General features: G+C 38.9%; 1 protein-coding gene across 2 annotated transcripts in view; it reads left to right on the top strand.

Annotated features, from left to right (window-relative positions):
* Window positions 1–3,736: 3,736 nt before the first annotated feature.
* The window catches only part of LOC126284352 (N-alpha-acetyltransferase 25, NatB auxiliary subunit), an 84,685-nt gene continuing 71,636 nt past the window's right edge, over window positions 3,737–16,785 (top strand). The window contains exons 1-7 of one of the 2 annotated variants that reach the window (XM_049983217.1): window positions 3,737–4,095; window positions 4,447–4,532; window positions 4,634–4,772; window positions 5,023–5,216; window positions 6,165–6,302; window positions 7,730–7,884; window positions 9,069–9,319. In XM_049983217.1, the coding sequence (XP_049839174.1) occupies window positions 4,035–4,095; window positions 4,447–4,532; window positions 4,634–4,772; window positions 5,023–5,216; window positions 6,165–6,302; window positions 7,730–7,884; window positions 9,069–9,319 (1,024 nt within the window). In that variant the 5' untranslated portion in view covers window positions 3,737–4,034. Of the gene's footprint in view, window positions 4,101–4,446; window positions 4,533–4,633; window positions 4,773–5,022; window positions 5,217–6,164; window positions 6,303–7,729; window positions 7,885–9,068; window positions 9,320–16,785 lie in introns of both variants that reach the window. The other variant, XM_049983218.1, reaches the window with a different exon arrangement.

Below are 16,785 nucleotides of genomic sequence, written 5' to 3' on the forward strand. Positions count from 1 at the left end.
CACTGTTCGTGCAGATGGTTGTTGTCTTGCAAAAGTCCCCATCTGTTGCCTCAGGGATCGAGACGTTGCTGCACGATCCGTTACAGCCATGCGGATAAGATGCCTGACATCTCGACTGATAGTGATACGAGGTCATTGGGATTCAGCACGGCGTTACGTATTACCCTCCTGAACCCACCCATTCCATATTCTGCCAGCAGTCGTTGGATCTCGACCAACGCGAGCAGCAATGTCGCGATACGATAAACCGCTACAATCCGACCTTTATCAAAGTCGGAAACGTGATGGTACGCATTTATCCTCCTTACACGAGGCAACGCCGGTCAACTGCTGTTTGTGTATGAGAAATCGGTTGGAAACTTTACTCATGTCAGCACGTTGTAGATGTCGCCACCGACGCCAACCTTGTGTGAATGCTCTGAAAAGCTAATCATTTGCATATCACAGCATCTGCTTCCTGTCGGTTAAATTTCGCGTCTGTAGCACGTCATCTTCGTGGTGTAGCAATTTTAATGGCCAGTAGTGTATGTGACGCAAATTTCAAGTTGAGATCGCGAACTGTTCCTGAGAAAAAGGGTCTTAGAAGCCGGACTGTTAGACTACAGACAGATGGACAACAAAGTTATCCTGACCTACAGTGGTGTTCCGATACGATACGACATAGGAGTGCCTGCGTTATTCTAAATTACGACCTCAAGTTCCTTTGGACTTGCATCCATGTCCAGAGGAACAGACACGACGGCGATTACAGCCGTTAGGAAACACATTAAATGTATTCGCAATCTAGTTTCATCGTGTTTAGTGTTAAAATAATGGCAACGCAGAAGTTGCCGGTGTGCCTTGTTTCTACAGGCGTTTAAAATAAGATTTTTGTGAAAAAATGAAAATTTTGTTTATCGTTGGATGAATTTTACGACTTTTTTTAAAGGTCTAATTCAACATCTAAGCGTTACATCGCTTCCTCACCTGTACGAGAAAAAACATAAAGAATGTACGAGTATCGATTGTAGCTGCATGGTTGACGACGTATGGATGTTTGGGGATAGCCCGGAGTTGTGCAAGAGTAGTCAAATGTTCAGACGACCGCACTCGATAAGCAGGAAATTCTGGTTAGAATCCCACTCGCACACAAATTTTCACTGTCGTAACTCCATTCTACAGCTGATGTTTGTCCATATTCGCAACTGCGAATACATTTAATGTGCAATGGTTCCGTTTTTATCTATTCAGGTACGGAACCCCTAAAACATCGATGTTGAGTGCAACATCATCGGCGTGAGACTATACTTAGAGAAAACTTGCGATGGTCCAATCATGTTAAATTTATATTAGGGTAGATTAGTAGTGGATTACACGTACTCAGTCACCTAGCAAAAAGAGTTACAAATACTGCTATCAAAACAGTTTACTGTGGAACATTACTAAACGATGGCACTGAATTATGGGGCAGGGCTGCAGATACAGATGTCAACAGATTAATATTGCTGCAGAAGAAGGCAATTAGAATAACGCAAGGTTTAGGTAATCATGATTCTTGTAGACTGGTTTTTGTGCAACATCCGTACCTTACAGTATATTCCTAGTGTTTATATAAGGTAATTTTATTTCTTTACATCATCAAAAAGATTTTTTAGGCAAAGAATTAATCTAAAAATAACAGACCACAGCCCACACATCAGTGGTCACATGTTGTTGTTGTTGTCTTCAGTCCTGAGACTGGTTTGATGCAGCTCTCCATGCTACTCTATCCTGTGCAAGCTGCTTCATCTCCCAGTACCTACTGCAACCTATATCCTTCTGAATCTGCTTAGTGTACTCATCTCTCGGTCTCCCTCTACGATTTTTACCCTCCACGCTGCCCTCCAATGCTAAATTTGTGATCCCTTGATGCCTCAAAACATGTCCTACCACCCGATCCCTTCTTCTAGTCAAGTTGTGCCACAAACTTCTCTTCTCCCCAATCCTATTCAATAGATGGAGTAAAAAACTGCCAAGAGACTTACTTGCGCATGATGGAAATAACTTTGAAAGGAAACTTAAATTATTCCTGATAAAGAAATTTGTATACGTTCTGAATTTTCAGTTGAAAACATGTGATCTCACAAAAAGGGTTCAAATGGCTTTGAGCACTATGGGACTTAACATCTGTGATCATCATTTCCCTAGAACTTAGAACTGCCTAAACCTAACTAACCTAAGGACATCACACACATCCATGCCCGAGGCAGGATTTGAACCTGTGACCGTAGGAGTCGCGCGGTTCCGGACTGAGCGCCTAGAACCGCTTCTTTTTCTTTCTTTTTTTTTTTTTAATTCTCATTTTGTTCGTTTTCGTTCGTTGTAGGTGCTCGGGGCAGACGTCGTAAGACATCCGTTTAAGTTCGTGTTTGATCTGTTAACTCAGTTTTTTTTTATTACAGAGGGCTGGTAACCCTCTGACCGAACACGCTGAGCTACCGTGCCGGCTTAACCGCTCGGCCACCAAGGCCGGCTGTGATCTCACATATTCGTATTTTGAAAGAAACTCTCAAAATGAAAGAAGACGAGGTCCTGGAGGAAATGAAGCTATGAGTCGTGCTTGGTTAGCTCAGACGAGACAGCCGGCACGGTAGCTCAGCGTTTTCGTCCAGAGAGTTGGCTACTTTCTGTAGTAAAGAAACTGAGTGAAGTGGTTAATAACGAACTCACAACGCGAGTCATGTGACGTTCGCTCCGACCCAACACAACGAACAATAACGAACAGAATTAAACAAAAAAAACAAAAAAGAAGGACGGTAGAGCACTTGCCCGCGAAAGGCAAAGCCGCTAGTTCGAGTCTCGGTGCGGCACACAGTTTTAATCTGCCAGGAAGTTCCGTATCAGCGCACACTCAGCTGCAGAATGAAACTTTTCTTCTGGAAATTCTCAAAATACTGTAAAAGAACAACGACGTTTGCAAAAGTCTTTGTTCGCTCTATGCAATATAAATAAAGTAGAAAGTTAATTAGTTAGTTAGTTACATGTTCCTTGGACCATTTTGCACGGTAAATCGTAATTAAGTGGGACGAGTCATTTTACAGTCACATCGCAAATTAATTTGTGCCTATTGTTATTTCTATATATACTTCTAAGTTGCTTTTATTCGTGTTTATACCTTTTATACATTACCACAATAGAAATTCTTCTACGGAATAAGAAACTTTCTCAGTTTGTTTCCAAATTTTACTCTGTTGTCTGTCAGACATTTTATATCACTGTGTAAGTGATCAAAACTTTTAGTTGCGGCATTGTGCACCCCTTTTTGTGCTAATGACAACCTTAATATAGAGTGATGAATATAATTTTTCATTCTGGAGTTGTAATTATGTAGATAACTGTTCCTATTGAACTGTAGTGATTATTTACAACCAACTACATGAGGGAATTAATGTACTGTGAAGTAGTTCTCAGGAAGCCCAACTCCTTAAAGAGATGTCTCGAAGGTGATAAACTTTTTGTTCCATAGACCCGCAATGAGGAGATCCTCAAGGATTATAGTTCATTTGGAAAGGTCAGGCACGTTCCATACCTCCTCATTCTTGTTCAGTCGTAGCTTTTCCTTTTTATATAATTATTTCGCCGTCTATGATTCGTTGAATTTTAATGTGTTTCAAATATTATAGAGTTTGTTACCGTTCATAGAACCCTTTTCTCTTTTTTTAAGTCCCGTATCAAGGTGCTATGATATATGGTGAGACAGAAGTTTTTATTGTAATTTATTGTTGTTATATTTCTCGCTTATGTGTACAGAGGTGCCGGATGTTCAGTAAAGTTTTCAATATCAGCAAAATACTCCAGAAATTTCGGAACATTTTTCAGATGTAATCCGATGCCTCAGATGACACTTAGCGTGAAAAGTGCACAGTGCGTGGCACAGGATTAGTAAAAGAGCAAATTGAAATTTTGACTGGGTTGTTTGTACATTTAAGATAAGCGCTCTAACCAACCGATTACGAAACTTCTGCTATCTAGCGTCAGTTGTTCGAAGTTGTTTGTGTAGTAACTTGTTAATAAATATGGCTGCTAAAACCCATGTGGATAGTAGTGTTGGTGAACGAAGACTTCGTCCAATATATGGTAATGTACGAAGACATTTATAAATGTCGCATCGCTACCCATTGATATAAATATCACCCAGTTTTTTGGTGGATAATGTTAGTTTTGTATCGTGGTTCATCTGTAGAAAATAATCGTGTGATATCACTAGACACAGAATGTAAACATAAATTTTCATATCTGAAAATAATGAATCTACTGCCTCTAAATAATAGTAAAGTACGAAGTCATAATCATATACGCAGTTTAAATATTTGTCTCTAGTCGTATTATAATATCAGAGGATATATGCGTTTAATGTTTTCACAACTTAACATAGAAGTTGGCGGTAGGAAATGTTGCCATATACACAATTGTTATTTCCTTTTACAGATTGGCTAGACATTGGCAATAGTAAGAAGGCACTGCAGGAAGCAGACAAAGTTCTGAAGAAGCAGCCAAATTTTCAATGTGCAAAGGTGAAGTCAGGAAATAGTTACATACTTTTCTTATGTTACATGGAAGTAATGAAGATGCCTACTAAATTTTTTGTTGATGCTAAATAGACTCGTCATTGCAGGTACTGAAAGCACTTGCCCTTCTGCGTATGGGCAAAAAAGAAGAATGCATCGAGCTTCTGGAGGCAGTTCGGGCAGAAGTTCCATGCGACGACTCTACTCTACAGGCTATGACAATATGTTACCGAGAAATTCACAGGCGTATGCATTTGTTTCTTACTGTGTTTCTGTGTGACAAACTGCAGCTATCAGTTATACTGCACTTTACAGTAACTAAGTATTATTATTTACTAGTGTCAGTGTTTTTAATGTAAGATTCTGGGGCTAGAAATTAACTTAATTATTTTCTGATAGACATATTTCAGATTAGTTTCTGTTGACTATCAGTGTTTCAACAGGAAATTATGTGACTGTAATTAAGTATTTTATAACAATTGCCGAACTCTTACAGCGGAGAGAATATGCGAAATTTACGAAGCAGCTACAAAGAAAGACCCTACCAACGAAGAGCTGCTTACACATCTCTTCATGGCATATGTACGTGTTGCCGATTACAAAAGACAACACCAAACTGCCCTTATGCTTTACAAATTGAAACCGAAGAACCCATATTACTTTTGGGCTGTTATGAGTGTGGTGATGCAGGTATGGTGGCCTTAAGCCCTGCTTATATTTTGTTAATATTCAGTTATTTTAAACTATTTCTGCCTTTCTTTAATCAGTTTGAAATTACATACTGCATTTTGTTCGTGCAAAAATAATATAAAATGATGAAGTTGAACCATATGAAGAAAAACTTATTATTAATTATATATGTATGATGATATGTTGTACAGTACATCAGTAAACATGTTGGGCTACATTTTTTTAAAGCTGATGTTAATAAGTGCAGAGATCTTTGGCACTTATTAACAAGTATAAATCATTGTATTTTAAAAGTATAATTCTATCAGTTACTTTCAAAATACAAATTTACATGTTCATTTTATGAACAACACATTAAATTACAATCAGCAGAATTCTTTAATTGGTATTAACATTTGTTACCTAATAATGTTTCTTTATGTGTCTTCAAGTCTTGTTGGATAAGTCTTTCACCAGCTGTTATAATACACTATGGAGCATCACAGCTTCAAAGCTGCCTTGATGCTTATTCATCATGCTATATTCTATCATTGGATTGTTGTTATTCTTTTTTGTTTTGTTGACATGGGCTTCTGTTTTTTACTTGGAAAGAGACTGCCTGTAATTTATAGTAAAGACACTCTTAATGTTGATATATGGTAGTGCCATTTGTATACATATTTTGTGGCATTGCAGTAATTGCTCTTTGGAACTGTTAGTTCTTAGCGGTTTAGCCACACTATATTTACCATTCAGTGATTTAGTGTTTCAGAGGTCATCTGGAAATGTAATATTACTCTCGCTTACAAATTATTTTTCTCCTTACAATGACATTACAGTGACATAATATATTTCAAATCTTAGTCCCACAATGTGAACTGGTGTGCTAAAGACTGTGTAGTAAATTTTACACCCTATTACAGGCCTACCTGGAAGTACTTCCAAAGTTTTATTTATTTTCTTTTTTAGGCATACAAGGCAGATGACAAACTATCAAAGAGCATTGTTTTACCATTAGCTGAGAGAATGGTTGAAAAATTTGTGAATGAAGATAAAATTGAGGCAGAACAAGAAGTTCAGTTGTATCTTATGATTCTGGAAATGCAGGTGAGCTGTATGTGGTATAAATAATTATCAGTTACAGAGTAGAACTTAAGCATAAGTCTTTGAATATTTTCAGGGCATTGACCTGTTAATTACTACTATAGATCAGAAGTGATATCTGCTGCTTGAAATCATTGTATTTACTGTACAGTATTCCACAAAGAAAGATATGGTATAGCTGATGACAAGGGGTTAAGCGAAGTGGTTGAATGAATGTGATAATATCACCATTGTAGTACTAATATGATTATACGAAACTGCAGCAAATTTGTAACTGCAAAATTTGCCCTGTAACAAGTAATATTCTTCCCGTAACATCATGTTCATTGTCTTGGCGAAACTGCAGCCAAATTCTTACCTTTCAACTCTACTTAGACTTTGGGGTACTCTACAGTCACCACAACCTACACTAAAAATAGAGAAGCAAAATAAAACATGTTTTTTTGTGTTCTATCAGTCATTTTACTTTTTGAGTATTGGGTCGCATCTAGCCAAAAGCATCTTGTACAAACTGTATGTATCAGTTGGTACATTTCCCGGAAGACGCACTGCCACTACCTTTAGATATAGGTCAGCTTTCCTTAGGACCAGACTAATATTAAAGTTTGTCATGTAATTTAATGTTCTGACCTGTCTCCAAAAATTTTAATAATATTATTCATTTATTAAAGTTGTGACTCATTTTATTTATAAAGATATAAAAACTGAGATGATGATCCATTAACTCTTTAAGGAGAGCAGCATATACTCGTCCTATGACCTTTTTTCATTTTAATTCTCTTTCTTGTTAACTGTGGTTGGTTGTTGGTTGATTCTCATACAGAGTATTAGTGTGTACTGACAACTACAATTTATTTATTGCCGTTTCTTATATACTTTAAATTTCTGGTGTGTGTGTGTGTGTGTGTGTGTGTGTGTGTGTGTGTGTGTGTGTTTTCCAGAGAGGTAAAAAAAGAAAAAAACCTTGTTGAGACATTTTGAATTTTCATTGTGGATAGCATTTAATACTGTGTGCAAAGTCCTAGTCTTAATAGGCATAAGTCATTTATGAAATTCTGTATCAGGTTAAAACTGAGTACCAGAACAGGACTTGAACCCATAAGAGGTACTGACAGAAGCGAAGTGGTGGGGATGACCGAGATTCATCCCTGAATAGCTTGATTAGTAAGAACATTGCCCAAGAAAGACGAGGTATTGGTTTTTGAGTCCTGGTCCAGCACACAGTTTTAATCCTTCAGAAATTGCACACTCACCTGCAGAATGGAAGATTCAAACTGTTAGCAAATTTGTAGTGATGAAAGAACACAAGTATAACTTATGTAGAATTTTCTGAGCTATAAAGTGCCTGTGTGCAGTTAATAAAGTTCAGTGTATTGTATCAGTTATTGATCATATCTGAAAGATTTGAAAACTTTGACAATTGTTTGCAGGGAAAATACAGTGAAGCACTTGATGTTGTGACTGGCCCACTAGGTGAAAAACTGGTGTCATATGTGCATGTCCCGTACAAGAAAGCAACTCTCCTCATGAAGTTGAAGCGTTGGCGACAGGCCAATCTCCTTTTCAAGCTAATGCTGAAGGAAGAGTAAGTTTTAGTACATACTGTATCAGCTGCAAATGGCAGTGTTATCTACAATTTCCTATCTGAAATTTTTAAGTTGGTGGAAGTGATACAATACAATATTTAGGTATACAATTGTAGTCATCAAGAATCGCATCTGTGTCATAAACCAGCACCTAACATAGTGTGATTCAAGGACAGTATAAGGGGGATAGTCCTTAACCGTAGAACTGTAACTAGTTGGCAGGCCTGGGAAGTTAAAGAAAAGGGATATTGATAACAGTTTCCACCCAGATCCACTACAGGCCAGTAGCATGTGCATTACAGTGGCACCCACAACTTATTCAGATTCTTTGATGTCTCTGTTTGTTGCTCCTTGAAACAAGAAGCTAGAACTGCACCAAGCAGTTTGTCAGTTTGTGCTGGTTTTTTACACACCAACATATTTTATGTTGCCCTGTAGAAAAATATCTGTAGATTTAAGACCCTGCAGTTGCATTGGCATTGGGATAGGCTCACCCTTTTGAGTGCAACAATCAGTCTAACTACTATTCTGGTATTCAGGCATTAAGATCTGAGTGGGATTGTGCACCTTCAGTCTCTTTTTTACCTTCCATCTGAATGACCTGCACCTCCTTTCCAACATTCCCAACCAGGTGCTGTTTCCTTCCTGAGGAAGGAGTGTAAAGGTTCCAAAAGCTAGGAATAGTATTTTTCTATGTTCACGTATTTCGGTTTGTAGTACTTGGAATTTCGCCATTCTGTCTCGATATATATTGTCTACCATTAAAGGAATAGAACAGTCATAATTATAATCAGTATTAAACCATTAACCAAATTCATTAAAAGTTTTTCAAATTTTCGACATTGGAAAGTGATGTTTGGTTATTACGTAGTGTATGAGTTACACCTGAGTTTCAAATGTAGATACAAAACTATGTGTAGATATATTTGCGTATGTTCTTTAAATTTTCTTATGTGTGTCCTGATAGCTGTTGAAGTATAAGAATTGTTTTAAATGAAATTATTGTAATTTAGTATTTTCATTATACCTGTACAAAAATAGCAAATGAAAGACATTGTGCAGCATTCTAAACTATCTGCTTCACACACACAAAAATGTTTTGAACACCATTTAATACCTTGTTTATAAACTTATATATTGTCACATGCCAACTGTAATTCATTGTATCTTTTTGTGTTGGCAGTATGGACAGGTGGTCGTACATTACTGAGTACTTATCATCAGCATTGAAACTAATTGATTCGGGCCAAGCAGACCCCAGTGAAGGGATACCAGGTGCAGATTCCACGCCAGAAGCAGTTCGGGACTTCCTTGCACGTCTTGTTCGAGACAACGAAACAAAACTACCACGTCGGTTACGGGGCCCTTACCTTGCACGTTTGGAAATGTATCGACTTATGGCAGAGCGAGGTGACCATCCTGAGGCTCTGTTAGGTAGGTGACATAGCACAATTATAAGGGATAATGAGTATTACATTATTTTTATTTTTGGTTGGTGGGTGGTGCTCTGTCTATATGTATACAACATTAGTCACCAAAGTGATAACACCCCTAATGATACTGAGGCAAAGGCTGTAACCCTCACTTCAGGTCAGATAATTTGTTGTACATAAAATAACTCTTGTAACAACAGCAAAAATTATCAGTTAATCCTTGAACCAAACAGTAGTAATTCTTGGAGAAATATCTGTCTATGCCACAAATAAATTATTCTGATATCATTCCAGAATAGTATAATAAGACTCAAGTATGACTCAGCCAGATAATTTATTTCACATCCGATGTTCCTTATTGGCAGCCAATAGTGGAAACCACAAGTTCATCATTGGTAGCATTACCAGTTTTACTGAGTGGACTAACCCAGAACCTGGTACCAGTTGTAGCTTGCCTATCTAATGGCTTCCAGGGGCATCAAAATTTGATTTTCAATATTTTACATAATTATTGTCCAAATTTAAAATGGCACCATATTCTCATAATCTTATGTTAAAAAGTTTAACACAATAAGACAAGTATTACTGTTAGAAATTGTTTGCTTGTCTTGAGACAGTGTAACTGGTGGTACTCAAATATCCAGAGTACATTCGTGCAGTATTTGAAAAGGAGAGGACTTCACAACTTCCAACAAACTTTATGCATAATTTCAAACCTTTTCTAAACTTTTTCTCGCTTACATGCTTAAAATCAAATATTTAATACAATAAATCATTTATAAAGTTATCAAATGTTTCAAGCTATTTTATTCATGGGAGCTCGATTCTTTAAAGAATCGAGGGTTTACGAGGACACACAGTAATTACTCATAGTATTGCAGAGTCCACATGTAGAGACGAGATGAGATACCAAACTCAGAAGAGACCGCCACTGGATGGTCTTATATTTGTCAACTATGGAAGTTCATGTGACCAGCCTGTGACAGAAGCTGCTTTTCTGTCATAGGCACCTTTGCTGATATTACACTTATTGACATGTCTGTACCATCTATTTGCACATCCAGTGGCTTTATTAAACTCCTCCCACATCAAGCCACTGACATGCATGCTTGGTACCTGCCAGGCCAGTGCGAGGGAGAACACAGCAGAAGCAGCCCATGGTCGGGTGACATCTTGTCAGGACTCTCCTCGGAGACATCTGGGGCTGCCAGCGACACTGTGGAGAAAGGACTTCTGGCTTATGACTGAAGATATGTGGGAGATGAGGTGTCCCTGCATGACTCTGAGGATCTGTTGATGACGGGGCATGTCCCACAGCTTGTGGAAAGGAAGGGCCAGGCAGCCATCCTCTGTAACTCCAGAGTGGAGAGAACTACGAGGTGGTGACAATGGTGGGCTGCCTGATGAGGAAGACCACTGACTAGCGTGCTGCAACTGGAGTTGGTTGCAGTGCTGGAACAGCATTCCATGTGTTGTAGCTGCCAGTATACCTGGCTGCCTTGCTGTTCTGTCCAAGAGTTGTCCCAAATGTGCATATCCCTAATTAAGCATCCACATGGAATGATGGGTTTGTCAGCTCCGTGTTTTGGGATGGAAAGTCCAGAAGTGTCCTTTGACAGTGCCCTTGAAGGAACTTCAATCCAACTTTGACTATTGACAGGTATGAACATTCAAAAAACTAGGATGAAGTTTAGTTCTGAAGTCAATTTTGCCGACCCTAAGACTTAATGTTTCAAGTTCTACAGCCCATTTGAGGCTGTACGGGAAGTGGTTGTGATAAGATATTTAGTTAATTGGGCTGTAGTTGCAAAAGCTTTTGAAATTAGCTTCTGTGATTTGGGAATTGTTGTCAATCAGCAGTGTAAAGGACACATCTTTTATTGGAAAGATTCGCTCCAATGCTCCTATCATGGCTGCCTTTGTTTTCTGCTGGAGGTGGATGACACATGGTAATTGGTGGAAGGAATCTAGGACAATTAACGATATGGATTCCAAGAAAGGAGCCCTGAGGTCTACACGAACTTGGTCCCAGGCTGCGTTGGCACTGATCATGGTGAGGGTGAGTGGACTGGGTCTGTTTGGTCTGCCTGGCCAATGGCACACACTCGCACCACCCGTGAAACGTTGTCATCCAAACAAGGCCAGTAGACATGTGTGCCAGTTGCTTCATACTGGAAATTCCCAAGTGAGCTGAAGCATGCGACGTTGCAGGGATAATGGTACCACCAATTGGCACCATTCCTTATCTTCAGAGACCCACACCTTGCTGAACTTGGAAGTTAATGCTACCAATGGAAAAAGTGGATCTGCCCCTTGAGAGCTTGGGTGACCAGCCAGCCAGGATATATATTGCAGGACCCGTAGAAGAAGCTGGTCACACCAAGGTGCATTTACAGCAGCCTGGGGAAAAACATCTTGAACTAACTGCTGGCTGTAAGGCATTGTAAGACTGAATGTCATCTGATTCATCTAGGCTACAACCCAGTCTCACTCCCTTCTCAACCACTGTTTCCCAGGTTCAGACAGAGGAAAAAATTGTGGAAACAGTGTGTACTGTCACAAGCAATGCCCGGCACTAGCCCAGGACTGTGAAAACATGACTGGGTGGCTGTTGCTGGATGGAATGTGTTTACCACTTTAGAGCCTATGATAAAAATTCGCTGCTCTGAATCGTAACAGTTCTAGGTCACATGTGAAATGTCAGTGTCTGTCGATAAGGTCTGTTGCACCAATTGAGATGCATCAAATGCAGACACAGTTCACAGCACTCCATCCAAGGAGGGGCTTGACTGTTTTAACCCTTTCAGATCCACTGTCTAACTACGTCTGACATGATTTGCCACTATGTCTCTGATGTTGGACAATAATAAGGTTGGAGAGAATGCAGTGATCAGAAAAATTGGAAAGGCTTAAAGCCTGCATATAGACCTCGTTATCTGGACATAAGCAGACTATTTTCCACACATGATTGATACTTTCAAATATGAATTTACATTTTCAGTTTGACTCCTGCAAATCCACAAAACACGATGCTTAAACTGACGTTGGGTGTTGTAAGTATCCTAACTTAGTTGCTACTATGTAAATTTTTCTTGGAAAAATGTTGAGACAGTAAGGAAAATATGCCGGCTAGCTGTAACACTGATACATCAGACAACAAAGCAAACTTTTGACCCAATTAACTTAACTGAGGAAAAAGGGTTATTGTCAATCCAGACATTTAATCTGACTTGCCTGAAAATGCAGAATGAGGCGTTTTTGACATACCTTATTTACTCTAGTATAAGATGACCTTGGATATAAGATGGTCTCCACTTTTTTTAAGAGGCTCCTTGAAAGAATTTATGTTTTAAAATACTCTGACTAATCAAAATTACAAACTTTTATTCATCTTAGGGCTCTATCTAAAATGTTTACATTACACCTATTCTGTTATTGATTGTCTACAGTTTGATAATACAAGAAGAAACAAAATAAATGAAAACAGATGCTTAACATTAATTTTTATCTTCACTATGTTTTTTGGTTACTTGTCTTCCTCCTGTAGTTTCACTATTTTTAATCATCATTGTCCAGGATAGTTGTTAGACTTATATCTCCATTGCCACAAATATTTGACTGGTTCTTACAGATATGTTGCATTTTCTGAGGTTGTGGTTACAGTGGAACCTGAGAACACAGCGTATTTCACTTCCATCCTCACATGAGAATGTTACAATTTCTCTTGGTTCCAAAAAATATTGTCTGACCACTGCTGTCCAATTGGCTGTGTAGAACCACCGGCTGACACACCCCCAGTCACTTCCATCATACCTCACAGTGAATGTCAACAACATTGCTGCATAAGTATGCTTCTGGTACTTATACAGACTCTTAAGAGACTTATGCTGTTGTTTTTGTTGTCATCATCTTCAGTTCAAAGACTGGTTTGATGTAGCTCTCCGTGTTACTCTATCCTGTGTGAGCATCTTCATCAAGTAACTACTGCAATCTACGTCCCCCTGAATCTGCTTACTGTATTCATCTTTTGGCCACTGTCTACAATTTTTACCTCTCCTCCCCCCCCCCCCCTCCCTCCCCCGCACTTCCCTCCATTGCTAAACTGGTGATCCCTTGATGCCTCAGAATGTGTCCTACCAACAGATCCCTCCTTTTAGTCAGGTTGTACCACCAATTTCTCTTCTCCCCAATTGTACTCACTACCTCCTCATTAGAAATGTAATCCACCCATCTAATCTTCAGCATTCTTCTGTAGTCCCACATTTCAAAAGCTTCTATTCTCTTCTTGTTTAAACTGTTTATCGCCCATGTTTCACTTCCATACATGGTTATACTCCTACAAATACTTTCCTAAAAAGACTTCCCCACTCTTAAATCTATGCTGGATGTTAAAAAATTTCTCTTCTTCAGAACTACTTTTCTTGCCATCGCCGATCTGCATTTTATATCCACTTTACTTCAACCGTCATCAGTTATTTTCTGCCCGAATTGCAGCTCATCTGCTACTCTTAAGTGTCTCATTTGCAAATCTAATTCCTCAGCATGACCTGGTTTAATTCGACTACATTCCATTATCCTCACTGTTCTTTTGTCGATGTTCATCATATATATCCTCCTTTCTAGATACTGTCCATTCCATTTAGCTGCCCTTCCAAGAGCTTTGTTGTCTCTGACAGAATTACAGTGCCATTGGCAAACCTTAGTTTTTATACATTCTCCCTGGACCTTAATTCCTACTCCATATTTTTCTTTTGTTTCCTTTACTACGTGCTCAGTATACAGGCTTAATAACATCAGGGATAGGCTACAACCCGGTCTCACTCCCTTCTCAACCACTGTTTCCCTTTTGTGCAGCTCGACTCTTATTATAACTGCTATGTGGTTTTGTACAAATTGTAAATAGCCTTTTGCTCCCTGTATTTTACCCTCGCCATCTTGCGAATTTGAAATAGTATTCCAATCAACATTGCCTAAAGCTTTCTCTAAATCCACAAATGCTGTAAACTTAGGTTTGGCTTCCCTTAACCTATCTTCTATGAGAAGTCTTAGTGTCAGTATTGCCTCGTGTGTTCCTACATTTGTCCACAATCCAAACTGATTTTCCCCAAGGTCAGCTCCTATGAGTTTTTCCATTCTTCTGTAAAGGATTTGTGTTAGTATTTTGCAACCTTAAATTATTAAACTGACAGTTCGGTAATTTTCACATGTCAGCACCTGCTTTGTTTGGAATGGGGATTATTACATTCTTCTTGAAGTGTGAGGGTCTTACACCTGTCTCCTACATCTTGCTCTCCAGATGGGAAGAGTGTTGTCATAGCTGGCTCTCCCAAGGCTATCAATAGTTCTAATGGAATGTTGTCTACTCCTGGGGCCTTGTTTTGACATAGATCTTTAAGTGCTCTGTCATTCTCACAGCATATCATCTCCCTTCTCATCTTACTCTACGTCCTCATCCATTTCCAAAATATTGCCCTCAAGTACTGTGTATACTCATTCCACCTTTCTGCTTTCCCTTCTTTGGTTAGGACTGGTTTTCCATCTGAACTCATGATGTTCATACAGGTGGTTCTGTTTTCTCCAAAGGTCTCTCTGATTTTCCTGTAGGCAGTATCTATCTTACCCCTAGTGATACATGCTTCTACATTCTTACATTTGTCGTCTAGACATCCCTGCTTAGCCATTTTGTGCATCTCTGTCGATCTCATTTTTTAGATATTTTTATTCCCTTTCTCCTGCTCCATTTATTGCATTTTTATATTTTGTCCTTTCATCGATTAAATTCAACATCTCATGTATTACCAAAGAATTTCTACTAACCCCTGTATTTTTATTTACTTGATCCTATGCTGCCTTCACTATTTCATCTCTCAGAGCCACTCATTCTTCTTCTACTGTATTCTTTTCCCCTACGCCTGTCAATCGTTCCCTAACGCTCCTTCAGTTTATCTGGGTCCCATGTCTTTAAATTTCCACCTTTTTGCAGTTTTTTTCAGTTTTAATCCACGGTTCATGTTGTTGATGTTGATGTTGATGTTGTTGTTGTTGTTGTTGTTGTTGTTGTGGTCTTCAGTCCTGAGACTGGTTTGATGCAGCTCTCCATGCTACTCTATCCTGTGCAAGCTTCTTCATATCCCAGTACCTGCTGCAGCCTACACCCTTCTGAATCTGCTTAGTGTATTCATCTCTTGGTCTCCCTCTGCGATTTTTACCCTCCACGCTGCCCTCCAATATTAAATTGCTGATCCCTTGATGCCTCAGAACATGTCCTACCAACCGAACCCTTCTTCTAGTCAAGTTGTGCCACAACCTCCTCTTCTCCCCAATTCTATTCAATACTTCATCATTAGTTATGCGATCTAACCATATAATCTTCAGCATTCTTCTGTAGCACCACATTTTAAAAGCATCTATTTTCTTCTTGTCTAAACTATTTATCGTCCACGTTTCACTTCCATACATGGCTACACTCCATACGAATACTTTCAGAAATGACTTTTGATATTTAGATCTATACTCGATGTCAACAAATTTCTCTTCTTCAGAAATGCTTTCCTTGCCATTGCCAGTCTACATTATATATCCTCTCTACTTTGACCATCATCAGTTATTTTGCACCCCAAATAGCAAAACTCGTTTACTGCTTTAAGTGTCTCATTTCCTAATCTAATTCCCTCAGCATCACCGACTTAATTCGACTACATTCCATTATCCTCGTTTTGCTTTTGTTGATGTTCATCTTATATCCTCCTTTCAAGACACTGTCCATTCTGTTCAACTGCTCTTCCAAGTCCTTTGCTGTCTCTGACAGAATTACAATGTCATCAGCGAACCTCAACAGTTTTTTTTTTCTTCTCCATGGATTTTAATACCTACTCCGAATTTTTTTTCTGTTTCCTTTACTGCTTGCTCAATATACAGATTGAATAACATTGGGGAGAGGCTACAACCCTGTCTCACTCCCTTCCCAACCACTGCTTCCCTTTCATGCCCCTCGACTCTCATAACTGCCATCTGCTTTCTGTACAAATTGTAAATAGCTTTTCGCTCCCTTTATTTTACCCCTGCTACCTTTAGAATTTGAAAGAGAGTATACCAGTCAACATTGTCAAAAGCATTTCTCTAAGTCTACAAATGCTAGAAATGTAGGTTTGCCTTTCCTTAATCTTCCTTCTAAGATAAGTCGTAAGGTCAGTATTGCCTCACATGTTCCAACATTTCTACGGAATCCAAACTGATCTTTCTCCGAGGTCGGGTTCTACCAGTTTTTCCATTCGTCTGTAAAGAATTCACATCTGTCAACACCTGCTTACTTTGTGATTGGAATTATTATATTCTTCTTGAAGTCTGAGGGTATTTCGCCTGTCTCGTACATCTTGCTCACCATATGGTAGAGTTTTGTCAGGACTGGTTTCCCCAAGGTCGTCAGTAGTTCTAATGGAATACTCCCGGGACCTTGTTTCGACTCAG

This window comes from Schistocerca gregaria, chromosome 8 (genome assembly GCF_023897955.1).
Source record: "Schistocerca gregaria isolate iqSchGreg1 chromosome 8, iqSchGreg1.2, whole genome shotgun sequence".
Classification (NCBI taxonomy): domain Eukaryota; kingdom Metazoa; phylum Arthropoda; class Insecta; order Orthoptera; family Acrididae; genus Schistocerca; species Schistocerca gregaria.